Source organism: Panulirus ornatus, chromosome 20 (genome assembly GCF_036320965.1).
Source record: "Panulirus ornatus isolate Po-2019 chromosome 20, ASM3632096v1, whole genome shotgun sequence".
NCBI lineage: Eukaryota > Metazoa > Arthropoda > Malacostraca > Decapoda > Palinuridae > Panulirus > Panulirus ornatus.
In genome coordinates this window covers 73,385,270-73,410,309 of record NC_092243.1, presented here as the reverse complement: position 1 = coordinate 73,410,309, position 25,040 = coordinate 73,385,270, and the positions used below count along the sequence as shown (strand labels likewise).

At 37.8% G+C, this 25,040-nt stretch overlaps 1 protein-coding gene across 1 annotated transcript in view; it reads right to left on the bottom strand.

Annotated features, from left to right (window-relative positions):
* The window catches only part of LOC139756137 (transmembrane 7 superfamily member 3-like), a 39,246-nt gene continuing 14,206 nt past the window's right edge, over nt 1–25,040 (bottom strand). Inside the window, exons 3-10 of the mRNA XM_071675247.1 lie at nt 16,730–16,896; nt 12,239–12,495; nt 11,692–11,878; nt 11,062–11,229; nt 10,642–10,794; nt 10,345–10,445; nt 9,900–10,062; nt 1–3,987 (exon numbers count right to left, since the gene is read on the bottom strand). Coding sequence (XP_071531348.1) covers nt 3,407–3,987; nt 9,900–10,062; nt 10,345–10,445; nt 10,642–10,794; nt 11,062–11,229; nt 11,692–11,878; nt 12,239–12,495; nt 16,730–16,896 — 1,777 coding nt within the window. The 3' untranslated portion in view covers nt 1–3,406. The remainder of the gene's footprint in view (nt 3,988–9,899; nt 10,063–10,344; nt 10,446–10,641; nt 10,795–11,061; nt 11,230–11,691; nt 11,879–12,238; nt 12,496–16,729; nt 16,897–25,040) is intronic.

Here is a 25,040-nt window from a genome sequence, read left to right as displayed (position 1 = left end):
TATAAGCATGAATAACTTTATTAATAATGTAAACAAAACATACAGTCTATTCACAGAACATGGCTTAATCTACTACATAATACCTGAACCACTCAGTTGCTCTTATAAATGCACATAATCAAATGTCTGTTCTTCACTGATGGGAATGTGTAAATCAACTAATAAAAATAAAATAAATGCGAATAATGGTTAAATACAATTCATTGTGCACTTGGAAACATACGAAATAGTTACCTTAAAGCTTCCACTTGTGTATTTCACATATTCCATGAGTATCAAACACTGTGCATCCTTCAGTCCTTATTTCTTATACATACTCCTCAGTTTCTCCTTACTGTAGGCACAAATAAAAAAAGAAGAGACAAGTGGTAACACCAAAGCTGTTCTGTTACAATATGTGCCATCTGAGCTACCAACGAGACTAGTCAAGCTAATGTTATTCGTTTACAAAACTGCATTAAATATGATCCTGTACACTGTACACTGCAAACGTGTGCATAAAATTGTGTGTGTGTGTGTGTGTGTGTGTGTGTGTGTGTGTGTGTGTGAAGTAGCAGTCATTTTTGTTTTCAGGAGGGAGGAGCAAAATAATTTGGTCTGGTGTCATAGCCTTGGTTTCATGTACCACAAAATATTTCTATGCTATATCTTACCCTACTACATTTATGAAAAAAGAGGCAGTGAGTTTAAGACAAAGAGCTACATGATAAATGGGACTCTACCTTATCAGTAAATAAAACTGAATATTACATCTAAGTAAAATAACCTAGAATGGTTCTTTGGATTCTACTTAATAATTAGCTACAGTCTTGAAGCTTCTCTGTTCATATCAAACAAGTGTTCAGTTCATGGAAGCACCAAGTACCATTTTATCCTTTGCAATATGGGAGGACAATATGTGGAAGCAATCTCTTTGATTACTGTAAGTCTATTCCAGTCAAACTCTAACACTGTTCAACCAATATGTATGAATTGCAACTATTCAGGACACTTAATGAAAAGCTTGCATATGACAATTACTGGACCAAAAAAGTATTCAGATAGACATGTTGATTGTAATACAGATATAATCTACTCATCAATCTAAAATTATCAGACATGTTAAAAAGTTCTGAATCAAATAAATGTAGCACTAACTGAGGGACAGAACAAATTCAGGGATGAAATTCTTTTCTGTGCGTAGTTTAAATGTTTATGGAAGGTGAAGTTTGGAGGAAAAGATAGGAATGTTCATGGAAAGCTAATGTGTGAACATTTATGAAAGAAAAGGAAAATGGGTAATGATTAGCTTAAATATGACCAGAAGGCTATACCACTACATTAGCACCATAATTAATAGAATGAAGGTACTGCTTAATGGGCTGCCTAAGAATATTTGGACGGATTCAGTGAGCAAGATCTTTGTACATCCAAATATTGGAAAAAATGTTTGTAAAAAAACAGTAATGGTGCATAGTTAGATGGTGAGGAAAACATAACTTCTCATGAGTGATACCACTGTGGTATTTGAAGGGAGGTGTGCATACAAGTCATTGGTCATATATACATTTCTTTAAAACAGCAGTTGAAAGAAAAATGTCAGTTTTGCTTATGAAACAGATTTCTCATGAATATAAATAGATATGATGAAATCTGTAGAGCACTGTCAGAATTAAGGCTTTACAATTTCAAATGTGTGTATTGATACATGATAAAACTGGAAGGATATTATTCAAACTGACGGGAAACAGGAGGGATTATCACAAAGGCCATTTATTTCACCAGATGTCAAGGAGTATGAATAAATACTGAAAAAAAATTTCAGATGATACTATAAGCTTAGAAATCTGAGTTAACATCCTTAATACATTAAGCCACAGATGAATTAAGGAGAATCATAGCAAACATATGGGACAAAATACAGCTATATCACAGATGAATAATTAATGAAAATAATTTGCGAGTCACCCACAAGGAAATATGTATAATAATATTCATATAAGTGATTCTGCCAAACAAGAGAAATGACAGTAAGGGAAGGACTGGATGAAGAGGTAATATGTGTAGAGTTCATCAATGGAGGAATTTGACACAATAAGCCAAGATGATTTATGATGGGGTTCTACAATAGCTACCCACCTTTATGAAAGGTAAAAGCATAAGGATAAGGTCAGGCTTAAAGATGCCTAGTTGAACAGTATTGTCAGCAACAACAGGAAGATATACTGTCTTTAGTATTCAACGGTTTAACAGTAGAGGGCACTCATATAATACACTGCAAAGCCCTTTTCTACAAAGCTAGCATAACGGTAAAGAAATTAGTTGTACTTTTAATGTTATCATGTAAGCTCATATGTTTAATAAGCAAATATGTGAAGGAGAGTGAAGATATTGATATTCAGAAGGAATCAATGAATTCTTAAAATGACAGAAGAAAAAAGAAGCTTAGTAGATCTATGGTATCTTCGACAGTCTGAAATTATGGTGCAAGAGGTAGCCTAAACAAGAGGTGCTGATAAAAGTAAGGAATGCAGTGCCTGATACAGTAACAGAGACATCCTACATTACCAAGCATAAAACATCACAAAAGGTAAAAGGAGAGTAAACAGAATCACCATTTTCTTCATACTTCTGTCCAATCATTCAAATCAAAATCTCTTGTATTATAGAACTGTCAAAAGGTAGATACTGCACACAAGTACACCAAATAAATCAAATGTTCTAACCCTCAACTATTAGATTAAATAACTTAAATATACATGACTATGCTTACACAAACACCAGGTCACTGAAATAAAAATAATCCTGAAACAAAAAAATCCTAGTTAAATGAAACAGGAAAAAAAATAATGTTCAATGCACTGGTAACAAGAAACAAACTTCCAGGCTACTGACCATTTTAAGATTCACTAAAGAATGATGAAACAACTGTGGTGCTTTCTCAAACAAGCTAGTCATCAACCCTCCAGCTACGCCAGATATATGATGTAAATCTTTAAGTACTTTACGTGAGTAGCAACAAATGCCCTGTAGTACATATGAGGGATTAAGCTGGTCATGTCTTTAAGATTGTTTTTAAAGTATGAGTTTGTAGTGTGGAAGAAGTCTGATACGTCTCAAATTTATAATAAGGTACTTTCAATATTTTGCATCTACGTTTTTTCACAACATTCAGGCAAAACTACAGCATATACAGATAATATCAAATGAGTTGATTTGAAAAGGCAACAATAAATTGCTTTGCAGTGTGCTCACACCACTGGAGGAACTTGAGAGTAAGGCTGATAATGAACACCATAAGAATCATTGCTTTACTTGTTCTGCCTGATACAGCATCATTTGGTATTTATCTTCCCATGTCGTGCTAAATATGGAAACATTTCCATCTTCAGAGAACATTACAGAATATGCCCACACATTCTTATGTTTATTGCTGAGAATCATTTGTGTACTCATCATCAAGTAAAACTCGACTTTTTCTGAAGGTACAGCACGAAACTGATATATCATCAAGCTGGTCTTCGTCCTCTTCCTCCTCAATTTCTTCACTGCTACTGGACTGCAGTAATCCCTCCCTTTCTCTCTTAACTTGAGATCTCACTTTATCAATCCATTCACTGACTCTTGCCTTAATGACAGCAAATTTAGAATGATCAGAGTCCGTGATGGATTCTCCTGATTGAGAAAGAGTACGTACTCTTTGGAAGCTCTCATAGCCAGACTCAGACGCATCCTGTCTACTACAAGTCAGTCTTTGGCGTAAAAGCTTAAATGTATAGTTCATTCTTAATTTCCATGTTGGCTGATCTTCAATACCTACACCTCCAGGATCTGGATCCATTGGTAACCAAGCAAATATCTTATCAAAGATAAAATTAAACACCTTCTTGGTTGCTGTCCAGGAGGACAGGTTTGGAGGATGAAATGGAGGACTTGATCGTTCTCGGTATAGTTGGTAAGCCATGCCAGAGACAAAAAGAAAGATCCACAGGCACAGCAACATGATATCTGCAAAAGTAGCAGGATATCACATATTACTTTAAATGTGCTTGCCCTGATATAGATATATGGATATTAATAATGAATAAATATCAAGCAACATATACAGTACATACACAACATTACTTGTTAGAGTAAGAAAAATAAGGAAGAGAATCAAGCTAAGGTTCATTAAATCTTTGTAAATGTAATGAAAGGATGAATTTAAAACGTCAGGTATGCCAAAGTTTACTAGATGGGGGTTAAACCTACACAACTCTTTGTTAGTGAAATTTGGGAGAGTAACCATGGAATGACTAGATACAGAAAAGTAGATGAAGAAAGTCTTCATGAACAAAAAGTGGTGTACACTGAATAATTATAGCAGATAATGAAGATATATGAAGGAGATACAATGCTGTGCATAATAAAGTAAAAGATGGGGCACTGAAGTATGTTGGACATGAAGAGAACAGACAAAAAGAAAATGACTAAAATTAATGTTTCTAAGTAAGGTTAATGAAAGGAGATATAAAACAATGTTGTTGGTACAGTAGAAGGACAGTGGGGGTGTTTCAGGTTAGGAATAAGAAGACATCTGTCAAGATCATCAAAAGCAAAGGATATTCTGGAGGAGCAGTCTTATCAAACAGTATGAGATTGCATGTGGAACATTTGATAAATCGACTTACAAATGATTTTTTTCACTTTTGATACATAGCTATGAAAACTACATCTTTGCATATCAGGGCTGGTCAAAAATAATAGTAGCAAGATTGGATAATTTACACTGTATAGCTAGAACTAGGAGGATGGACAGAATGAAGATGCAAGAGAAAAATGTGGTGTGAAGTTATTTAAAAGGTGCACAATTGAAAGTGCTTTAGGATAGTATGGTTATGTAGAACATATCGCAGATGACAGGTTGATTAATAAGATATATTACAGTAACATAAAAGGTACAGAATGAGATGGCATGTGGGACATTTAATAAACTGACTCACAACTGACTTGTCCCAGTACTGATGTATGGCAGTGAAACCCAAGTCTCTGAAAGTCAGGAATGTAAAAAATAACAGGTGCAAAGATGGATAATTAGCATATATTACTGGAATTTAACAGGTGAGTCAAATGAAGAATGAAGATGTGATAAGATTATGTGGTGTGAAGAAGTCATGAAGAAGGTGCATGTATGAAAGAAAGTCTTTAGGATAGTGCGGTCATATAGAATGTAAGGCAGATGACAGGATGGTCAAGAAAATACATATCATTGCAGTAAAAAGTACAAGGAAGAGAGGTAGACTGCAGAAGACAATGGACAGATGTAGAAAGAAAACTGATTGGGACAATGGATATATCAAGTTGTGATGTTAGAGGAATGATTGAGGATCAGATGCAATGGAAGCATTTTGTGAATGGTAGTGGTGTGAAAGGAGACCCTAGCCTTACCTGATATATCAACATAGTGTGCAAACTGAAAACATGGGAAGCATTTTTATAAGTGAGAAAGTCTTTTGCTTTGACAAACTGGATATAGGTTTAGGATGTGTGAGGGTACTGTTGTGGATGCTTTATTTACTTTATGTATTGAGAATTGAGAAATGGTAACAGACAGACAGACAAATATTACCATCTGACGAATCTATCACGTTTCAAACATACAGCAAACATCTATAGGTAGCATCGTACAAAAGGGGGGATCTGAAATAATGCCAGGACAAAATTTCAACAAAACTAACCACCTATTGTGTGTAAAATATATTGCTATGTATCTCAAAATCAAGATTCAGAATGTTCTTTCCAGTAACATGTAAGTCTTGAAAGACCAAAATATTCAAACTCAAGTATTCAAACAAGAAACATTTTGTGAGCACACATTCTTACAACACACACACACAAATCCCAAATGCTTTATCATTTAATGAACACTGCACAGTCATTCAACACAGTGAAGAAAATAAGCTTTTCACCATCCTTACAGAAAACCCTTTATCAGAGGTAGTTTATGAATGAGAAATCTGAGTTAACCATATGACCAAAATCTATGCACCCACCAATATCTCTGATGCCTGTTTCCTTCAGGAACTCCCTCAATGGGGTGGCCATGGCAAAATAATTTCCATAACTGGTGAACTCCAGTGCCACTTTTTAGCCTTAGTTCCTCACCCTTAGCAGGCCACTGGCAGAGGGCAACTACAGCACAGTGTTTTCAGGTGACCCTACCTGTTGTTCCTACTGACTACTTCTACCTAATGTGGCTACCTAATGTTCTTACCTAATACTTCAACCTAATGCTCCCACCTAATGTTCCTACTCACTAATTCTACCTGATGTTCCTACCTGATGCTCTCATCTAATGTTCCTTCCCACTACTTCTATCTACTGCTCCTGCTATTTTGCCAAAAGGCAGGACTAATGCATAGTGCTCACTGCAAGAAAAATCAAGTCACAAAGAATGAATTATGTAAGTATTGACAAGTCTTATGTGTGACAAGGAGATATTGTATGTTTATAGACAGAATACCAGCAGTCCATGTGAGGGTGAGGTAGAAAGAAAAGATGGCTACCCAGGTCAAAGGAGTGCAACTTGACAACCACTGAAGTGCTGGTTCACTCTGCAGCTGCCACTAACCCTCCTGAAACCCAGGTGGGTAGTATCAGTTACATACCTCTCTCATCGGTGGCAGTCTTCCAACCACTACCTACCAACTACTAACAACCACAATCGTGGTGTATCTATCTGCAGGTAACCAGCTCTGGTTGGCATCCAGTCAGAAAAGTTATAATCTCTTTTTCATTGCCAATGCCAGCCAAAATTATGTGAGGTGCATAAAATACAATACACACCTCTGTAGGTATACGTGCAAATCTGCCCCCCCCCCCTTCCTAAAAGGCCAGGAAGGTAAAGTAAGGAACTTCCAATTGCCTGAGGTTGATTTGTTATCCTTGCTGCCCCTGGAAAGTGTGTTGTACCATGTTGTACCAACTTCAAACATGCCCATAATTTCCCTTAAAGAGAGTGATCTCTCTTTCCAAATATTCAACAATATGCCTGAAACCTTTGTCCTTTCACCCACCCTATGTTCAGCTCCCATGTTACCATTTGCTGCCACATCCACTCCCATGTATCTAAAACACTCCACTACCTCCAAGTTCTCTTCACAGAAACTCACTCTCTGAATAACTAGTCTCTTTTCATTGTTAAACCTAATAAACTTGCTTTTATTCATATTTACACTGAACTTTCTCCTTTCACACAGTCTGCCAAACTCAGACACAAAGTTCTGCCATTCTTCATCCTATTCTGCTATCAGTGCCATGTTATCAGCAAACATCAGCTTACACACTTCCTCAGCTCCCTACCTCAAACAGGCTGCACACAAAATGCTCCTCTCTCCCAGGCCCTTGCATTCAACTCATCATCAATCTCTTGAACAGCCATGGTGATATCACAGAACCCTGCAGCAGAACCACCCTCACATAGATCTACTTGACCTCCTCTCTCCCTAATCACACATATGCTCTGCTATCTTCATGTAAACTCTTCACTGCAACCAAGTTTCCTCCAATACCATATATTCGAAACACCTTCCACAGATAATCTCTATCAACCCTATTGTACATTTTCCCCTCATCCATAAGTATCACTTACAAGTCCTTCTTTTTCTCTTAGTATATCTTACACACATTCTTTAAAAAAAAAATTCTTCACAATTCTTGAAGCCACATTGTTCCTCTCTAATCTGAAACTCTATGGAAGCCACCACCCTCTCAATCACCACTCTCCCATAAAACTTACCTACTACACTAGAAACTTACATCTCTGTAAGCTGAGTATTCATTTTGGTCCCTCCTGCCTTTATACAACACTATACAGGCATTCTGCCAATCCTTAGGCACTTCAACATGAGTCATAACACAGAAAATCCTAACTAACCAAAAAAAAAACAAAAAAAAAACACAATCAACCCCTTTCTTAAGAAATTCAATGGTAATCCCATCCACTCCTGCTTTATGGATCTTTACATAACAAAGTTAATGTACTGTAAAAACAAGGTTTGTTTCCATTTTCAGAAAGACAGCCCACACCCTAATGCAGGTAAAGAGTATTGATCACATATCACAAAACCATGAAAAAAATCAACTACAATAATAAGTACTGTAATCTACATACAGTATACTGTGTTAACTAAAATACTGTGCACCACTTTAGGTTCACAAACCATACTGTATGTGAAAACAGCAAAAAATAATCATTCATGTAGATTAAAAGAAGAGGCAGAGTTAAGAATGAATGAGTGAGGATATATGGTGCGAGAAAATCATTACAAAGATGCAAGGAAGATTATTCATAATTATTTCCCACATCAAAATCAGGTAGGTGTACGTGTAGGAAGAAAGGAAAGTGACTGGTTCTCAGTGAATGTAGGTTTGCGGCAGGGGTGTGTGATGTCTCCATGGTTGTTTAATTTGTTTATGGATGGGGTTGTTAGGGAGGTGAATGCAAGAGTTTTGGAAAGAGGGGCAAGTATGAAGTCTGCTGGGGATGAGAGAGCTTGGGAAGTGAGTCAGTTGTTGTTCGCTGATGATACAGCGCTGGTGGCTGATTCATGTGAGAAACTGCAGAAGCTGGTGACTGAGTTTGGTAAAGTGTGTGAAAGAAGAATGTTAAGAGTAAATGTGAATAAGAGCAAGGTTATTAGGTACAGTAGGGTTGAGGGTCAAGTCAATTGGGAGATAAGTTTGAATGGAGAAAAACTGGAGGAAGTAAAGTGTTTTAGATATCTGGGAGTGGATCTGGCAGCGGATGGAACCATGGAAGCGGAAGTGGATCATAGGATGGGGGATGGGGCGAAAATTCTGGGAGCCTTGAAGAATGTGTGGAAGTCGAGAACATTATCTCGGAAAGCAAAAATGGGTATGTTTGAAGGAATAGTGGTTCCAACAATGTTGTATGGTTGCGAGGCGTGGGCTATGGATAGAGTTGTGCGCAGGAGGATGGATGTGCTGGAAATGAGATGTTTGAGGACAATGTGTGGTGTGAGGTGGTTTGATCGAGTAAGTAATGTAAGGGTAAGAGAGATGTGTGGAAATAAAAAGAGCGTGGTTGAGAGAGCAGAAGAGGGTGTTTTGAAATGGTTTGGGCACATGGAGAGAATGAGTGAGGAAAGATTGACCAAGAGGATATATGTGTCGGAGGTGGAGGGAACGAGGAGAAGTGGGAGACCAAATTGGAGGTGGAAAGATGGAGTGAAAAAGATTTTGTGTGATCGGGGCCTGAAGATGCAGGAGGGTGAAAGGAGGGCAAGGAATAGAGTGAATTGGAGCGATGTGGTATACCGGGGTTGATGTGCTGTCAGTGGATTGAATCAGGGCATGTGAAGCGTCTGGGGTAAACCATGGAAAGCTGTGTAGGTATGTATATTTGCATGTGTGGACGTATGTATATACATGTGTATGGGGGTGGGTTGGGCCATTTCTTTCGTCTGTTTCCTTGCGCTACCTCGCAAACGCGGGAGACAGCGACAAAGCAAAAAAAAAAAAAAAAAAAATTGCTGAGGGTACAAACAGAAGTGATAGACTGCTGGAGAGATGGACAGATGTAGAAACTGAACTAATCAGGGCCAGCAGTGTCTTAAATGAAAATGCCAAAGGAATGAGTGTCAATTGTGTGTACTGGAATCATTTTGTATGTGAATATGGAAGTGGACATGAAGACTTGTCTCATGATAAATCAACATTGTGTGGAAAGCCCAAGTTACATTTCAGAACACTGGACTGGTCAAGGATTAGTGAAAGTGATCTTCCTTAAACACTTTTGTCATGCTAAAGACCTAGAAAATATATTTACATCTCTACTATTAAAAATGACAAATAACATAATACAACAAAGTAATCAAATATGGGAAAGAAGTTTATTCTCTTACTGTTTTAACACTTACCACAGAATTGGAACGGTGGGTATCCTAAAGCTTCTGAGTAGTGTTGCACAGTCATGAGTCCAATCACATTTATAACAATGTATGTCAGAGATGACCCAAAATAAAATGCAAAAGGAACTATAAATGCATATGAACCCAGCAACGTGCAGGAGAATATGTGAACCTGTAAAACAACAAAAAAGTTCTTATTTAAAAGTATAATCAAAGAATGTGAATGAAGGCATATCAGTGTAAGTAATTTTCAATAAAATTATAAGCTAAAACGGTTATGATGGACTTTCAACTACCAAGACAGTATTTGTGCCTCTACATTCATATGTTTGGGATGTGTGGTCTCAAACACTGCAACCTTACAAAGCTCATTCTATTTAGTTACATACAAGAACTGACTGATATTCAAAATCATACATATCAAAAGACTACATATGCCATTAAGGAAAAATACCTTTTTGATGTCAACAATGGAGTAAGCAATGATGATGATTGCAAAGAAGACGGGAAACACCACAAATGCTGAGAGGTTGGGGGTTTTTGGTACAATGGCATCTGGAAATAATATGCTTTTCTTGTTTGAAAGAATAAAAATGGGAAGCACATATATCAAAACTAAAGCTATTATGTTACCAGGAAACATTAAGTAATGTATATACAGAATTACCATAAGATTAACAGAAAAAACTTTTAGTGTACATTTTTAAACAAAATAACTTAACGAGTTACTTATATCTCATGATTTACTTACACCTGAGAAAGTAGGTGACAACCATTCCTACAAATATTACATTCATAACAATGATTAACAAAGATGAATGAAAAGGACGCTTAAACTTATGCCATCCAATGAGCCACAATACACCACAAATCACAGCTCCCACTAGGGTACCCCAACCCAGTCCTGAAACAAAACAAAAGTACAATTTCATTCTCACTTACTATACAGGCATTTCAGTTTGAGATGTAAATATACATTATTCACAATAAACTAGATGTATTTTAGATAAAAAGTAACAACATTTCATATTCTATATTCACTGGTTAGGTAAGCACATTTTACAGTGGTCTGTCTCCATATTCTCTGTTTGTTAGGCTGATCAGACTTTAACAGGCATTACAAGGATCATAATAGCATCAAGGAGTTATCAACAGTTCAAAAAATACTCACCAGTGATACTGCTGTTTGTGTCCTGAGCACTCAAGAGAAACAAGACACACCAAAAGAAGAGAAAACCAGAGGTAAACATGGTGAAGTTGAGCCAACGGTGACCCAGAAATAGTAGAATTCCCCCAATAAACAACAGTGAGGCGCAGAACAACTTTGCTAAAGTGGTTACTGTAGGGAACAAAAAGAAATTCTACATAAGAGCATAATCAAACAGTGAGTGAACAAATTATCATGTACTGAAGTCACACAAATGAAGATCATTAATCAGGAAGTATGATTCATGAATTTTTTCAGTCAGTGGTCATTATCAACATAATTTAGTTTGATATATTGTAGATTTCTTTCTAATATGCTTTAGGGAAGTGTTTATGTACCATCCCATTCAGAATTTAAAGAACCTTTACATTCAAAGGAGAAAACTTCTTATTCTCTATCTAAAAAAAGTGCATACAATATGCAGTTATACTGTCTGATCCTTCAGACAGTTACATCTAAATTTCATGGTAAAAAGATTAAGGCATTTATGTACGCAGTATGTAACTAAAGTTTTTAATTTCCAATACCTTTCTTAACACTAGTCTGATCATTTATATGTAAAATCATAAAAGAAAATTGCTCTGTGTTACTAACCAAGTTTAGTGCATCTGTACTCTTCTGCATCAATGAAATTACAACCATAGGAGACAGCAGATGAGTAAAGGGCACCATCAGACTTATTGTAGGATACTACCACACTGATCACAGCCCCAACCCCAGAGTAGGATACAAACCAGCTGCTCAACTGTTCTGCTGTATTGTTATTTTCAGTCACAGCTACCTATGGTAACAGAAAAACATATCTGAAGTCTGCCTTAACATCATCACTTTGTAAGTTTTATCACAAATTATTAATAACGATGAAGCATAAAATGTTTTCGAGTTATCAATTAGTTCCTAGAATTGATGCAAAGAAATAAATCAACTTCTGTCAAGACACTTTAGTTGTCAAAATAATGCTTTAACTGATTAGTGGTTTAAATTTATAACCTTCATTCAATCTTTTTGTAACAGTACTAAAAAAATTCCATACAAGGAAATGAAATGTCAATAACAAAGTTCTCTCCTATAGGACACACTAAAAAAAATAACGAAAAGGTTGTACAAAAAATTAAGCCAAAAAAAGCTCAAACCAACTCACAGACTTTGCATTTTCCCTGAGGCCCTTGAGGGTACTTGTGGCAATTAGTGTATTCCAATACTTCCTCTCACTCAAATCCCTCTCATACATGTATGTAAGGAAGGTTTCATACTCAAGTTCTCCTTCAGTGGGGCTCGACTCTGGGTCAGGGTAAGAAGCAGCTCGATACGTGACCCTGGTTGTCAGGATGTTTGGCTCCATGGTCAAGTAAGGGTGAGGGAAGTTGTTTGGAGCCTTAAAATTACCAGGTACAGGCTCTGTATGGGTAGATAACTCATGTTGATTGTGTAAATGAAAGTTATGGTTCACACCTATAATAAAGAAATAATTTTCAGCAGTCACATCATAAATGATTAACACTGAATAATTATGCACAATATAAAATCTAATTTCTTCTCGTGCTAGTTCACTGTTTCCTGCATACTGAGGAAGAACAGCCTCATTTGCTCACATGCACTCTCTAGCTTCCTATCCACATCCTATCCTCACAAACCTTGAAGTGGTTTCTCCTGACCACCCCACATGCCCTAGTTCAAATGAATGACAGTTGCCACTTGTATATCATAACACTCAAAGTATTTTTCACATGATCCTTCCATTTCCTTCTCAGTCTGTCTCTCCCACTTGCTCCCTCCACTTCTGACACATATCCTTTTAGTCACTCTCTCCTCACTCATCCTTTCCATATGACCAAACCACTTCAGTTCACCTTGATCAGCTTCTTCAACAGTATTCATATTACTACCACACCTCTCTCTTACAGTGTCATTTCTTAAATGATCAACCTTCCTCAAACCACATACTGTCTTAAGCATTTCATTTTGTCTGTTCTTTCCCATGACTTACAGCAATACAGTAACACTTCGATTATTATACCATCAAACTTATCCATCTGTGCCCTCACAGACAGCAGTTTGCAGGTCTTCCCTTTGAATTATCTCTGTCCACACATAACCTATCAACCCTGACTCATTTCAACTCCCATAGTTCCATCTGCTGCCATGTTGATTCCCAGGTATCTTAAGCACTACTTTCTTCAGGTCCTCTACAGTCAAAATCTCATTCAAACCAACCTATTTCTACTCCATGCTAAACCTCATAACCTTACTTTTATTCACATTAACTATTAATAATAACTTCCTCCTTTCACACACTTTCTCAAACTCAGACACCAGTTTCTGCAGTTTCTCACTCAAGTCTGCCATCAGAGGGTGTCATCCACAAACATATTTACCTCCCTCATCACATCCATCCATTTAGAATAACAGCCATGTTGACATCATACATCCTTGACATAGATCCACCTTCACCTGGAACTGCTCTCCCTTCTCCTATCCTATTCACACAAATTCATGATTCTCTCAAAAAAGCTCCTTAATGCTTCTAGTAGCTTTTCTCCCAAGTCATATATTCATAGTACCTTCCAAAAGGCATCCATATCAATCCCATCATATGCTTTCTCCAGATCAACAAAGGACACATACAAATCTCTCACTTTCTCAAAGTATTACTCACAAAAATTCTTAAAAGCAAACACTTAGTTCATACATCCTCTATCACTTTTAAAGCCATATTGTTCCTACCTGGTCTGGTATTCTGTGCACACCATCTTCCTCTCGATTATCACACTTTCAAAAGCTTACAATGGATTCTCAACTAACTTATACTTCTGAGATTCAAGCATTCATTTTTGGCCACCTTGTCTTTTAGAATAGCACTATGTAGGCATTCCATCAGGCCTCAGACACCTCACCTTAAACCATACATATGCTGAAAATCCTGACTGACCAGTCACCAACACTGTCACTCCCTTTCTTATGAAATATTTTCTGCAATCCCATCCACTTTACCACCTTTGAACATATGAAAAGTTTTCCCCATTTCTTCTCTTTCCATCAAACTATTTACCATTAATCTCTCACTCCACATTCAAAACTCCCTACATCTGCCTCCTTATCATCTAACACAGTCCTCTTTACTTCTTCCTTGGTTGATCCTATTTCCCCATTAGTTCCCCTTACTGATGCTCACATCTGCTCTTGTGTCCCTCACACTATTTTCCTTCAAAATTTTTTTTCTCATTCTCCCTGAAGTTTTCTGATACTCGCTTACATCAACTTTCATTTGCCCACTTTTTCAGCCCCTGCACCTTCCTCTTGATCTGCTTTCTTTCATACATCGATCACTTCCTTTTCCTGCAGGCAATGCTCAAACATCTCTTTCCCTTTCACTACCAATTTAACTTCCTTATCCCACCACTTGCTCCTTTTTCTCAAAACCCACACTCCACCTTCCACATGCCACACACTTCACCTGCATATGTTTAAATTATTCTCTAAATACCTTTCTTTCATTACCCATTCCTTTAGCTTCATTTATGTCATGCTTCATCCAATCTTAGTATCTCTGCACACAAGCCTCAAGTTGAGAGTTACTGTGAATAAAAGTGGGGTTATAAGGTTTGTCATGAGGTAGAAACCAGTTGGTGTAAATGTGAGCCTGATTGGACAAAACCTGGAGGAAATGGAGTGTTTTGCATACCTGGGAGTGGACACAGCAGCAAATGGGACTACAGAAGCTGAAGTGAATCAAAGGGTAGGTGCACTGAGAAGTGTGTGGAAAATAATGTCACTGTCTGATATAGAAAGATGGGTATGTTTGATAGAAAGGTAGTGCTATCAGTGCTGTATGGTTGCGATTCATAGGCCCAAACACAAAAGAACAGAAGAGGGTATATGCGTTGGAAGTTAAGTTATAAAGGACAATCTGTGGTGTGAGGAGGAATAATTGTTCCAAAACTGATGGTATAAGAGAAAGGTGTGGTACTAAGGTGACAATTACTGAAAAAGCTGAACAAGTGTTGAAATGGTTTGGACATAGGGAGAGGATGAGTGAAGAGAAACTGACTGATACATAATTCTCATGGTTTTCTCATGTTTAACATCATTCCCTTTCACAAATACCTATATTTTTTCTAGTGCTTATTTTCCAGAGCAGTTTTTATGATGAAAAAAGCTTTCCTCTAAGTTCACTTTCAGGCATACAATTTTACATTTCTTGTACAAACTCTAACCTTTCTCCTAAACTCTTAGCTCCTGATACAAATTCTTCTTTCAATATTCCCTTGAAAAGAATGAGGCTATATGCATCAGTGTATGCAGTTTTTCCCTTTCACATCAACCCTACTACCTTTACCCTCATCCTTTCTTTCACTCTCTCTTACCTTACTCCTTTAATCTCATTAACATTCTTCTTCATTCTCACTGTCTCTATAGAGCTACTCATTCCTCTTAAACTCTACTCTTATTTTTCATCTTAAACCAAGCTCTTCCATCTACCCTCTTCTCCCACCTTTTGCCCACAGTATCAACCCCTTTAATGTTACTCCCTCTTTCTTCTTGCTAATAATTTGTTTTCTCTTTTTTTTTTTTTTTACTCATCTTTACTTCTCTTTTTCACCCTAACCTTGCTCCCTCGTATTTTTTCTTGCCCATCCTTATTCCTTCACTTCTTCTCACTTAATTTCTTTACATCTTGCATCATTTTCTCTCACAGTCCTTTCTCTCTAACCATACTTCCTTACACTCTCTTGCTTTCCATCCCTATCATATTACTATTGCTTTTTCTCTAAGCCATCTCCTTCACTTTTCCTCTCATTCCTATTATCTTTATGTGTTCTAGTATGAGTCTCCCATCCTCTGTTTCTCTTAAATTTCATATTGTCAATTTCTCTTCTCCAACTATGTTCCCCCTCCCTTCCTCTCCAACCTTTTTCCTTCCTTAATCATTGTTTATAGCATTAAATATGCTATTTTCTATCTTCCTTTCCAATATTTTCGAGTCTTTAAAACTCTCTTGGCCTTATAATCCAATGTTTACCCTCCCAAATTCAACAAATATATATTTGCTTACATTTTCTACTTGTTCTTCTTTTACCTTCACCTCTGTCATGAGGGTAGTTTTGCAATATGTATATATTTTTCTTTCTATTCTGTGTCTATGATAGCAAAAACAACACGCACATGCATGTATATGTTCACACAAGCATCAAAAGCAAGATACATAATAGTTTTTATGTATGCAGTTTTGTAAGCCACTTAGAGGAGCATGCATGAATACATCCAGGCATGTGAGTGTGGAAGCAAGGCTTACATTGTATCAGTGCTTTTATATACCTATTTTCTAAACTTTCTCTACTATATATTTCCTTACTCTTTTAATCTCTTTTACTCCCTTCTTCATCTCATCCTGTTCCTTTCTAACCACACCATACTCCTAAAATCTCACAAACAACAATGTTTCTCTAGATCATTTTTCTAAGACATCCTAATCATTCTGCATCCCATTTCTGTTTAAACTCTACTCAATCTATCCTGTTTAAACTGGAATTCTTCATCTCTAACTATAACAAACTGCCCTCTATTTGCCTCCTGCCTATTCCATGCAATGATGAAAAGTAAACAAGAAATAGAGCAAGAAAAATAATCTTACCAGCATTGCTATAATTCCGCACCATGAATAAGACTGTAATATTCTTATTATGACAATTGGTCAGAAACACATAACATGTTCCGTTTCCTGGCCAATAATTTGGTGGGTCATCCATACGAACCACAAGACCTGGATTAGTGCTGTTGATATGGTCTGCTTCTGGCTCTCTGAAAGATGAGAGTAATAACTTCATAAAATGAAGTGAATTAGTTGGCATATGTTGTTGTGGCTATCAATGGGTCTTTATGCTTATGTAAGTCTGTGGGTAAGCATACAGCAAGGTAAGTATTGAAGACCATGTGATGAATTTTGCTCAGCCAGACAAAGGGCCTACCGTGTGACACATCACATCTCCTTCATCAGAAATGACACCATTAATATGAGGTTCTTCCATACTAAAAGCTACTGGGTACCTGAAAACTGATTATTAACAATGTTGTGGAGCAAACATGCTTTTGCAGTGCTTTATTATTTCTAACACAAACAATCACTTATCTCCCTGGGATGTGCAATAGCAACATCAAACTTCAAAATAATTTTTGTTACATAACCATAAAATATCAGCACCATGAGCTTTATTCACCTAAACCTGTTTCCACAAATCCTCATGTACATATTTCAACTTAAAGGAAGTTTCTAATATCTGTTTTGACAATACTCAAGCTATGGAGAGGACTAATCAAAAATTGTTTTTTTCTCAAGACATATATACTGTACATGTAATACACCATGCATTCTTGGTGAAACCAAGAATACACTCTTACCCATCACCTACCAACTGATAATGTATTCGCTAAGAGCTTTTCTGGTGGGGTTACAGATAATAAGTAGGTAGGCATTAATGGTAAGCTCATGGATCCCCAACACATTTAGTTTTTGTAATTAAGACTTCTAATTCAAGGATATTTTTCAGATTTTATGCATATGAATATCTGTGTGGTATTCTACTCAACCACCAACATCATGCACTGTTTGAAAATGCTCAATGTAGTGTTCATCCTTTTTGTCACGGCATTTAAAGCATGAAAAGATCATGGATACTCCTACAGTAAACAATGAACCTTCTCACACTAAACTTTCTATTTTCACTAAGTTTTCTATTTTCACACTGAATTTTTCATGATTTCTCAATCAATAACAAAATGTTTAATTATGAGACTCAGTAAGTTGCTCCATCAGATGAAAGCTTTTTGTAAGCTTTCTCACTTCAAGCTATACACACTTGAAACAAAAATGAGCCTTGCTTCTAACACCTCAAACCATCTACACCAGACATATTCCCTTACACAACAGGCAACTCAAGTTCTTAAACTAAAGCAAACATATAATGCTACATTATCTTACTAACTTTTTTAGAAGAGTATAAAGCTTTTAACATCTATCCTTTCAATCAACTGCAGCACTGAATATTACAGTAAGAGTAACAATGCTTTATGTGTTTTATTACTCATCTCTAATCATTCCCTATAAATGGTGGACAGCAACACTCATTTCATAGAGGAAGGCAATTCAGAATTTCCTATGGAATAACAGAAGCCACTGTATAATATTAAAGAAAATATGCCTCTTATTAGATGCTTAGTTTATTCTCTACTTCTTATTACTAAGTGTTTGATATGACCATCATAATGCTAATATCCACTATATTAAGTGTTTGATATGACCATTAAAATGCTAATATCCACTATATACTCATTAAAAAACTGACCAGGGGTGTTGAGGTCCTTAATAATGTCTTAGCTTATTTGAAGCTTTAGCATACAAGTGTCTTAACTCAACTATGCCACAACTATTGACATTAGACTATACCTGTTTGACTCATGAATGGAACCAATTCTTTTAAGCTGGAAATCATTTCATAACTCTCTTAATATGATGTTAATGCATTTCATCTTAATTCTGGGAGACACTGCATTACTGCATTCTTATCTTTATAACACCTTCCAGCCAGGAGGGAATGTTGTGTTTTGTCTTTTGTGTAATTACTAATCATGTTTACCATGTCTTTACTCTTCTGTGTATACACATACACATATGCACACACACACATATGCATACCTTATCCTAAGACATAAACCTCAAGGGGGTGGATGAACTGCTGGCTTTTTTATTTTTCCAATGCTACACACAGTTGTATGTAATTACTTATTTATATTATATGAACAAGAAATTCTACACCCATGGGGTCCCATCTTTTGCACTTTATTATACAACTTGACAACTTCTCTACATTGTCCACATCCATCATTTCATCAATAACCTTATTCCATCCATCTTATACTATCTTGCTAAATTTCATGTTATGGTCTCTGGTTGTTCTATCATTCCATCTCTCAAAAAAGTGTTCACTGTATAACTCATCAAATTGGTTTAAAATCTCAAAAGTTTGTGATCAGGTCACCCTTTACTCTTCTTTTTTTCCATAGTGGACAAATTCAAGGCCTCTAACCTTTCTCTGTAAATCAATTCTAGTACTACCCTTGTCACTCTCTTCTGGACCTTTTCTATCAGTTCTTTAAAAAAGGCAGTGACCAAATTTGGGAAGTGTATTTTCATTTTAGCCAAAATCTAGATGTAAACAGCTTGTTGAATCATTTCTTATCCTTGTTTTTGATTGCAGTTCTATTATCTGACAGAAGACATTCTGTTTCCTATACTACTCTACTAAGGAGGGACATTTGCAAAATGTTGGGGATAATGCTGACCGCCAAGTCTTACGCACACATTCCTGCAGCTTATTTCCTACCACATACTATCAGATTAATTGTCATTGTGTGTGTGTGTGTGTGTGTGTGTGTGTGTGTATGATTACTATCTGTTTATCATGGAGATAGATTTTTACATTCTTGTTGTCGCTCTCATGGCTTTACACACATACAATATGTTTTATACATAACTGAGGTGTTAATGGATCCCACCTGCTTGAGGTTACAATAGAAGTGAAAAGTCACTTTTGGTGAAGCTATATCAATTGCAGTACAGTCTTATCAAAGAATTTCTCACTACATGGGAGGCTACTTCTCCCTGCTTCAAGGTTACAGGAGCCTTTATAAAGGCCCTAGGTTACACAAGGACTCTTTCATGAAAATTTGTCCTTCAGTAAGTCAAGAAAAAAAAGAAAGATAACATATTCACCATTCCCTGCATTAGTGAGGTAGCATCAACAACATATGACCAAGCCTCAGGGGGAAAAAATCCTTACTTGGCCCATGTCTCTGTTCCTTCTTTCGGAAAAGTAAAATAAGATGGGTGGATTTCCAGCCTCCCACTTCCACCCCTTTTAGTCATCTTCTATGACACGCAGTGAATATGTGGGAAGTATTCTTTGTCCCCTATCTCCAGGAACAATATATATACATACATATAATATTTATTTTTTTTTTTCATACTATTCGCCATTTCCCGCGATAGCGAGGTAGCGTTAAGAACAGAGGACTGGGCCTTTTTTGGAATATCCTCACCTGGCCCCCTTTGTTCCTTCTTTTGGAAAAAAAAAAAAAAAAAAAAGAGAGAGGGGAGGATTTCCAGCCCCCCGCTCCCTCCCCTTTTAGTCGCCTTCTACGACACGCAGGGAATACGTGGGATGTATTCTTAATCCCCTATCCCCAGGGATAACATATATATATATATATATATATATATATATATATATATATATATATATATATATATATATATATATATATATTTTTTTTGCTTTGTCGCTGTCTCCCGCGTTTGCGAGGTAGCGCAAGGAAACAGACGAAAGAAATGGCCCAACCCACCCCCATACACATGTATATACATATGTCCACACACGCAAATATACATACCTACACAGCTTTCCATGGTTTACCCCAGACGCTTCACATGCCCTGATTCAATCCACTGACAGCACATCAACCCCGGTATACCACATCGATCCAACTCACTCTATTCCTTGCCCTCCTTTCACCCTCCTGCATCTTCAGGCCCCGATCACACAAAATCTTTTTCACTCCATCTTTCCACCTCCAATTTGGTCTCCCACTTCTCCTCGTTCCCTCCACCTCCGACACATGTATCCTCTTGGTCAATCTTTCCTCACTCATTCTCTCCATGTGCCCAAACCACTTCAAAACACCCTCTTCTGCTCTCTCAACCATGCTCTTTTTATTTCCACACATCTCTCTTACCCTTACGTTACTTACTCGATCAAACCACCTCACACCACACATTGTCCTCAAACATCTCATTTCCAGCACATCCATCCTCCTGCGCACAACTCTATCCATAGCCCACACCTCGCAACCATACAACATTGTTGGAACCACTATTCCTTCAAACATACCCATTTTTGCTTTCCGAGATAATGTTCTCGACTTCCACACATTCTTCAAGGCTCCCAGGATTTTCGCCCCCTCCCCCACCCTATGATTCACTTCCGCTTCCATGGTTCCATCCACTGCCAGATCCACTCCCAGATATCTAAAACACTTTACTTCCTCCAGTTTTTCTCCATTCAAACTTACCTCCCAATTGACTTGACCCTCAACCCTACTGTACCTAATTACCTTGCTCTTATTCACATTTACACTTAACTTTCTTCTTTCACACACTTTACCAAACTCAGTCACCAGCTTCTGCAGTTTCTCACATGAATCAGCCACCAGCACTGTATCATCAGCGAACAACAACTGACTCACTTCCCACGCTCTCTCATCCCCAACAGACTTCATACTTGCCCCTCTTTCCAAAACTCTTGCATTCACCTCCCTAACAACCCCATCCATAAACAAATTAAACAACCATGGAGACATCACACACCCCTGCCGCAAACCTACATTCACTGAGAACCAATCACTTTCCTCTCTTCCTACACGTACACGTGCCTTACATCCTCGATAAAAACTTTTCACTGCTTCTAACAACTTGCTTCCCACACCATATATTCTTAATACCTTCCACATAGCATCTCTATCAACTCTATCATATGCCTTCTCCAGATCCATAAATGCTACATACAAATCCATTTGCTTTTCTAAGTATTTCTCACATACATTCTTCAAAGCAAACACCTGATCCACACATCCTCTACCACTTCTGAAACCACACTGCTCTTCCCCAATCTGATGCTCTGTACATTCCTTCACCCTCTCAATCAATACCCTCCCATATAATTTACCAGGAATACTCAACAAACTTATACCTCTGTAATTTGAGCACTCACTCTTATCCCCTTTGCCTTTGTACAATGGCACTATGCACGCATTCTGCCAATCCTCAGGCACCTCACCATGAGTCATACATACATTAAATAACCTTACCAACCAATCAATAATACAGTCACCCCCTTATTTAATAAATTCCACTGCAATACCATCCAAACCTGCTGCCTTGCCGGCTTTCATCTTCCGCAAAGCTTTTACTACCTCTTCTCTGTTTACCAAATCATTTTCCCTAAGCCTCTCACTTTGCACACCACCTCGACCAAAACACCCTATATCTGCCACTCTATCATCAAACACATTCAACAAACCTTCAAAATACTCACTCCATCTCCTTCTCACATCACCACTACTTGTTATCACCTCCCCATTTGCGCCTTTCACTGAAGTTCCCATTTGCTCCCTTGTCTTACGCACTTTATTTACCTCCCTCCAGATGGAGAGAGGTGGGTGATTATTGGTGCATATGCACCTGGGCATGAGAAGAAAGATCAAGATAGGCAAGTGTTTTGGGAGCAGCTGAATGAGTGTGTTAGTGGTTTGGATGCACGAGACCGGGTTATAGTGATGGGTGATTTGAATGCAAAGGTGAGTAATGTGGCAGTTGAGGGAATAATTGGTATACATGGGGTGTTCAGTGTTGTAAATGGAAATGGTGAAGAGCTTGTAGATTTATGTGCTGAAAAAGGACTGATGATTGGGAATACCTGGTTTAAAAAGCGAGATATACATAAGTATACTTATGTAAGTAGGAGAGATGGCCAGAGAGCGTTATTGGATTACGTGTTAATTGACAGGCGTGCGAAAGAGAGACTTTTGGATGTTAATGTGCTGAGAGGTGCAACTGGAGGGATGTCTGATCATTATCTTGTGGAGGCTAAGGTGAAGATTTGTATGGGTTTTCAGAAAAGAAGAGTGAATGTTGGGGTGAAGAGGGTGGTGAGAGTAAGTGAGCTTGAGAAGGAGACCTGTGTGAGGAAGTACCAGGAGAGACTGAGTACAGAATGGAAAAAGGTGAGAACAATGGAAGCAAGGGGAGTGGGGGAGGAATGGGATGTATTTAGGGATTCAGTGATGGATTGCGCAAAAGATGCTTGTGGCATGAGAAGAGTGGAAGGTGGGTTGATTAGAAAGGGTAGTGAGTGGTGGGATGAAGAAGTAAGAGTATTAGTGAAAGAGAAGAGAGAGGCATTTGGACGATTTTTGCAGGGAAAAAATGCAATTGAGTGGGAGATGTATAAAAGAAAGAGACAGGAGGTCAAGAGAAAGGTGCAAGAGGTGAAAAAAAGGGCAAATGAGAGTTGGGGTGAGAGAGTATCATTAAATTTTAGGGAGAATAAAAAGATATATATATATATATATATATATATATATATATATATATATATATATATATATATATATATATATATATATATATATATATATATTTTTTTTTTTGCTTTGTCGCTGTCTCCCGCGTTTGCGAGGTAGCGCAGGAATCAGACGAAAGAAATGGCCCAACCCACCCCCATACACATGTATATACATACGTCCACACACGCAAATATACATACCTACACAGCTTTCCATGGTATACCCCAGACGCTTCACATGCCCTGATTCAATCCACTGACAGCACATCAACCCCGGTATACCACATCGCTCCAATTCACTCTATTCCTTGCCCTCCTTTCACCCTCCTGCATGTTCAGGCCCCGATCACACAAAATCTTTTTCACTCCATATATATATATATATATATATATATATATATATATATATATATATATATATATATATATATATATATTATTCATATTTTTATTTTTATTTTGTTTTGTCGCTGTCTCCCGCGTTTGCGAGGTAGCGCAAGGAAACAGACGAAAGAAATGGCCCAACCCACCCCCTACACATGTATATACATACACGTCCACACACGCAAATATACATACCCATACATCTCAAAGTACACATATATATACACACACAGACACATACATATATACACATCCACACAATTCACACTGTCTGCCTTTATTCATTCCCATTGCCACCTCGCCACACATGGAATAACATCCCCCTCCCCCCCCATGTGTGCGAGGTAGCGCTAGGAAAAGACAGCAAAGGCCCCATTCGTTCACACTCAGTCTCTAGCTGTCATGCAATAATGCCCGAAACCATAGCTCCCTTTCCACATCCAGGCCCCACAGAACTTTCCATGGTTTACCCCAGACGCTTCACATGCCCTGATTTAATCCAGTGACAGCACGTCGACCCTGGTATACCACATCATTCCAATTCACTCTATTCATTGCACCCCTTTCACCCTCCTGCATGTTCAGGCCCTGATCACTCAGAATCTTTTTCACTCCATCTTTCCACCTCCAATTTGGTCTCCCACTTCTCCTCATTCCCTCCACCTCTGACACATATATCTTCCTTGTCAATCTTTCCTCACTCATTCTCTCCATGTGACCAAACCATTTCAAACACCCTCTTCTATTTATTATACTTTGACACTGTCTCCCGTGTTAGCGAGGTAGCGCAAGGAAACAGACGAAAGAATGACCCAACCCACCCATAAACACATGTATACACATAAATGTCCACACACGCACATATACATACCTATACATTTCAATGTATACATACATAGACATACACAGACATATACATATATACACATGTACATATTCATACATGTTGCTTTCATCCATTCCCGCCGCCACCCAGCCACACATGAAATGACACCTCCCTCCCCCACATGCACATGAGGTAGCGCTAGGAAAAGACAACTAAGGCCACATTCATCATTTGTAATGCACCGAAACCACAGCTCCCTTTTCACATCCAGGCCCCACAAAACTTTCCAAGGTTTACCCTAGAAACTTCACATGACCTGGTTCAATCCAATGACAGCATGTCGACCCTGGTATACCACATCGTTCCAATTCACTCTATTCATTGCACGCCTTACACCCTCCTCTATGTTCAGGCCCTGATCGTTCATACTTTTTTTCACTCCATCCTTCCACCTCCAATTAGGTCTCCCACTCCCACTCGATCAAACCACATCACACCACATATTGTCCTCAAACATTTCATTTCCAACACATCCACCCTCCTCTGCACAACCCAATCTA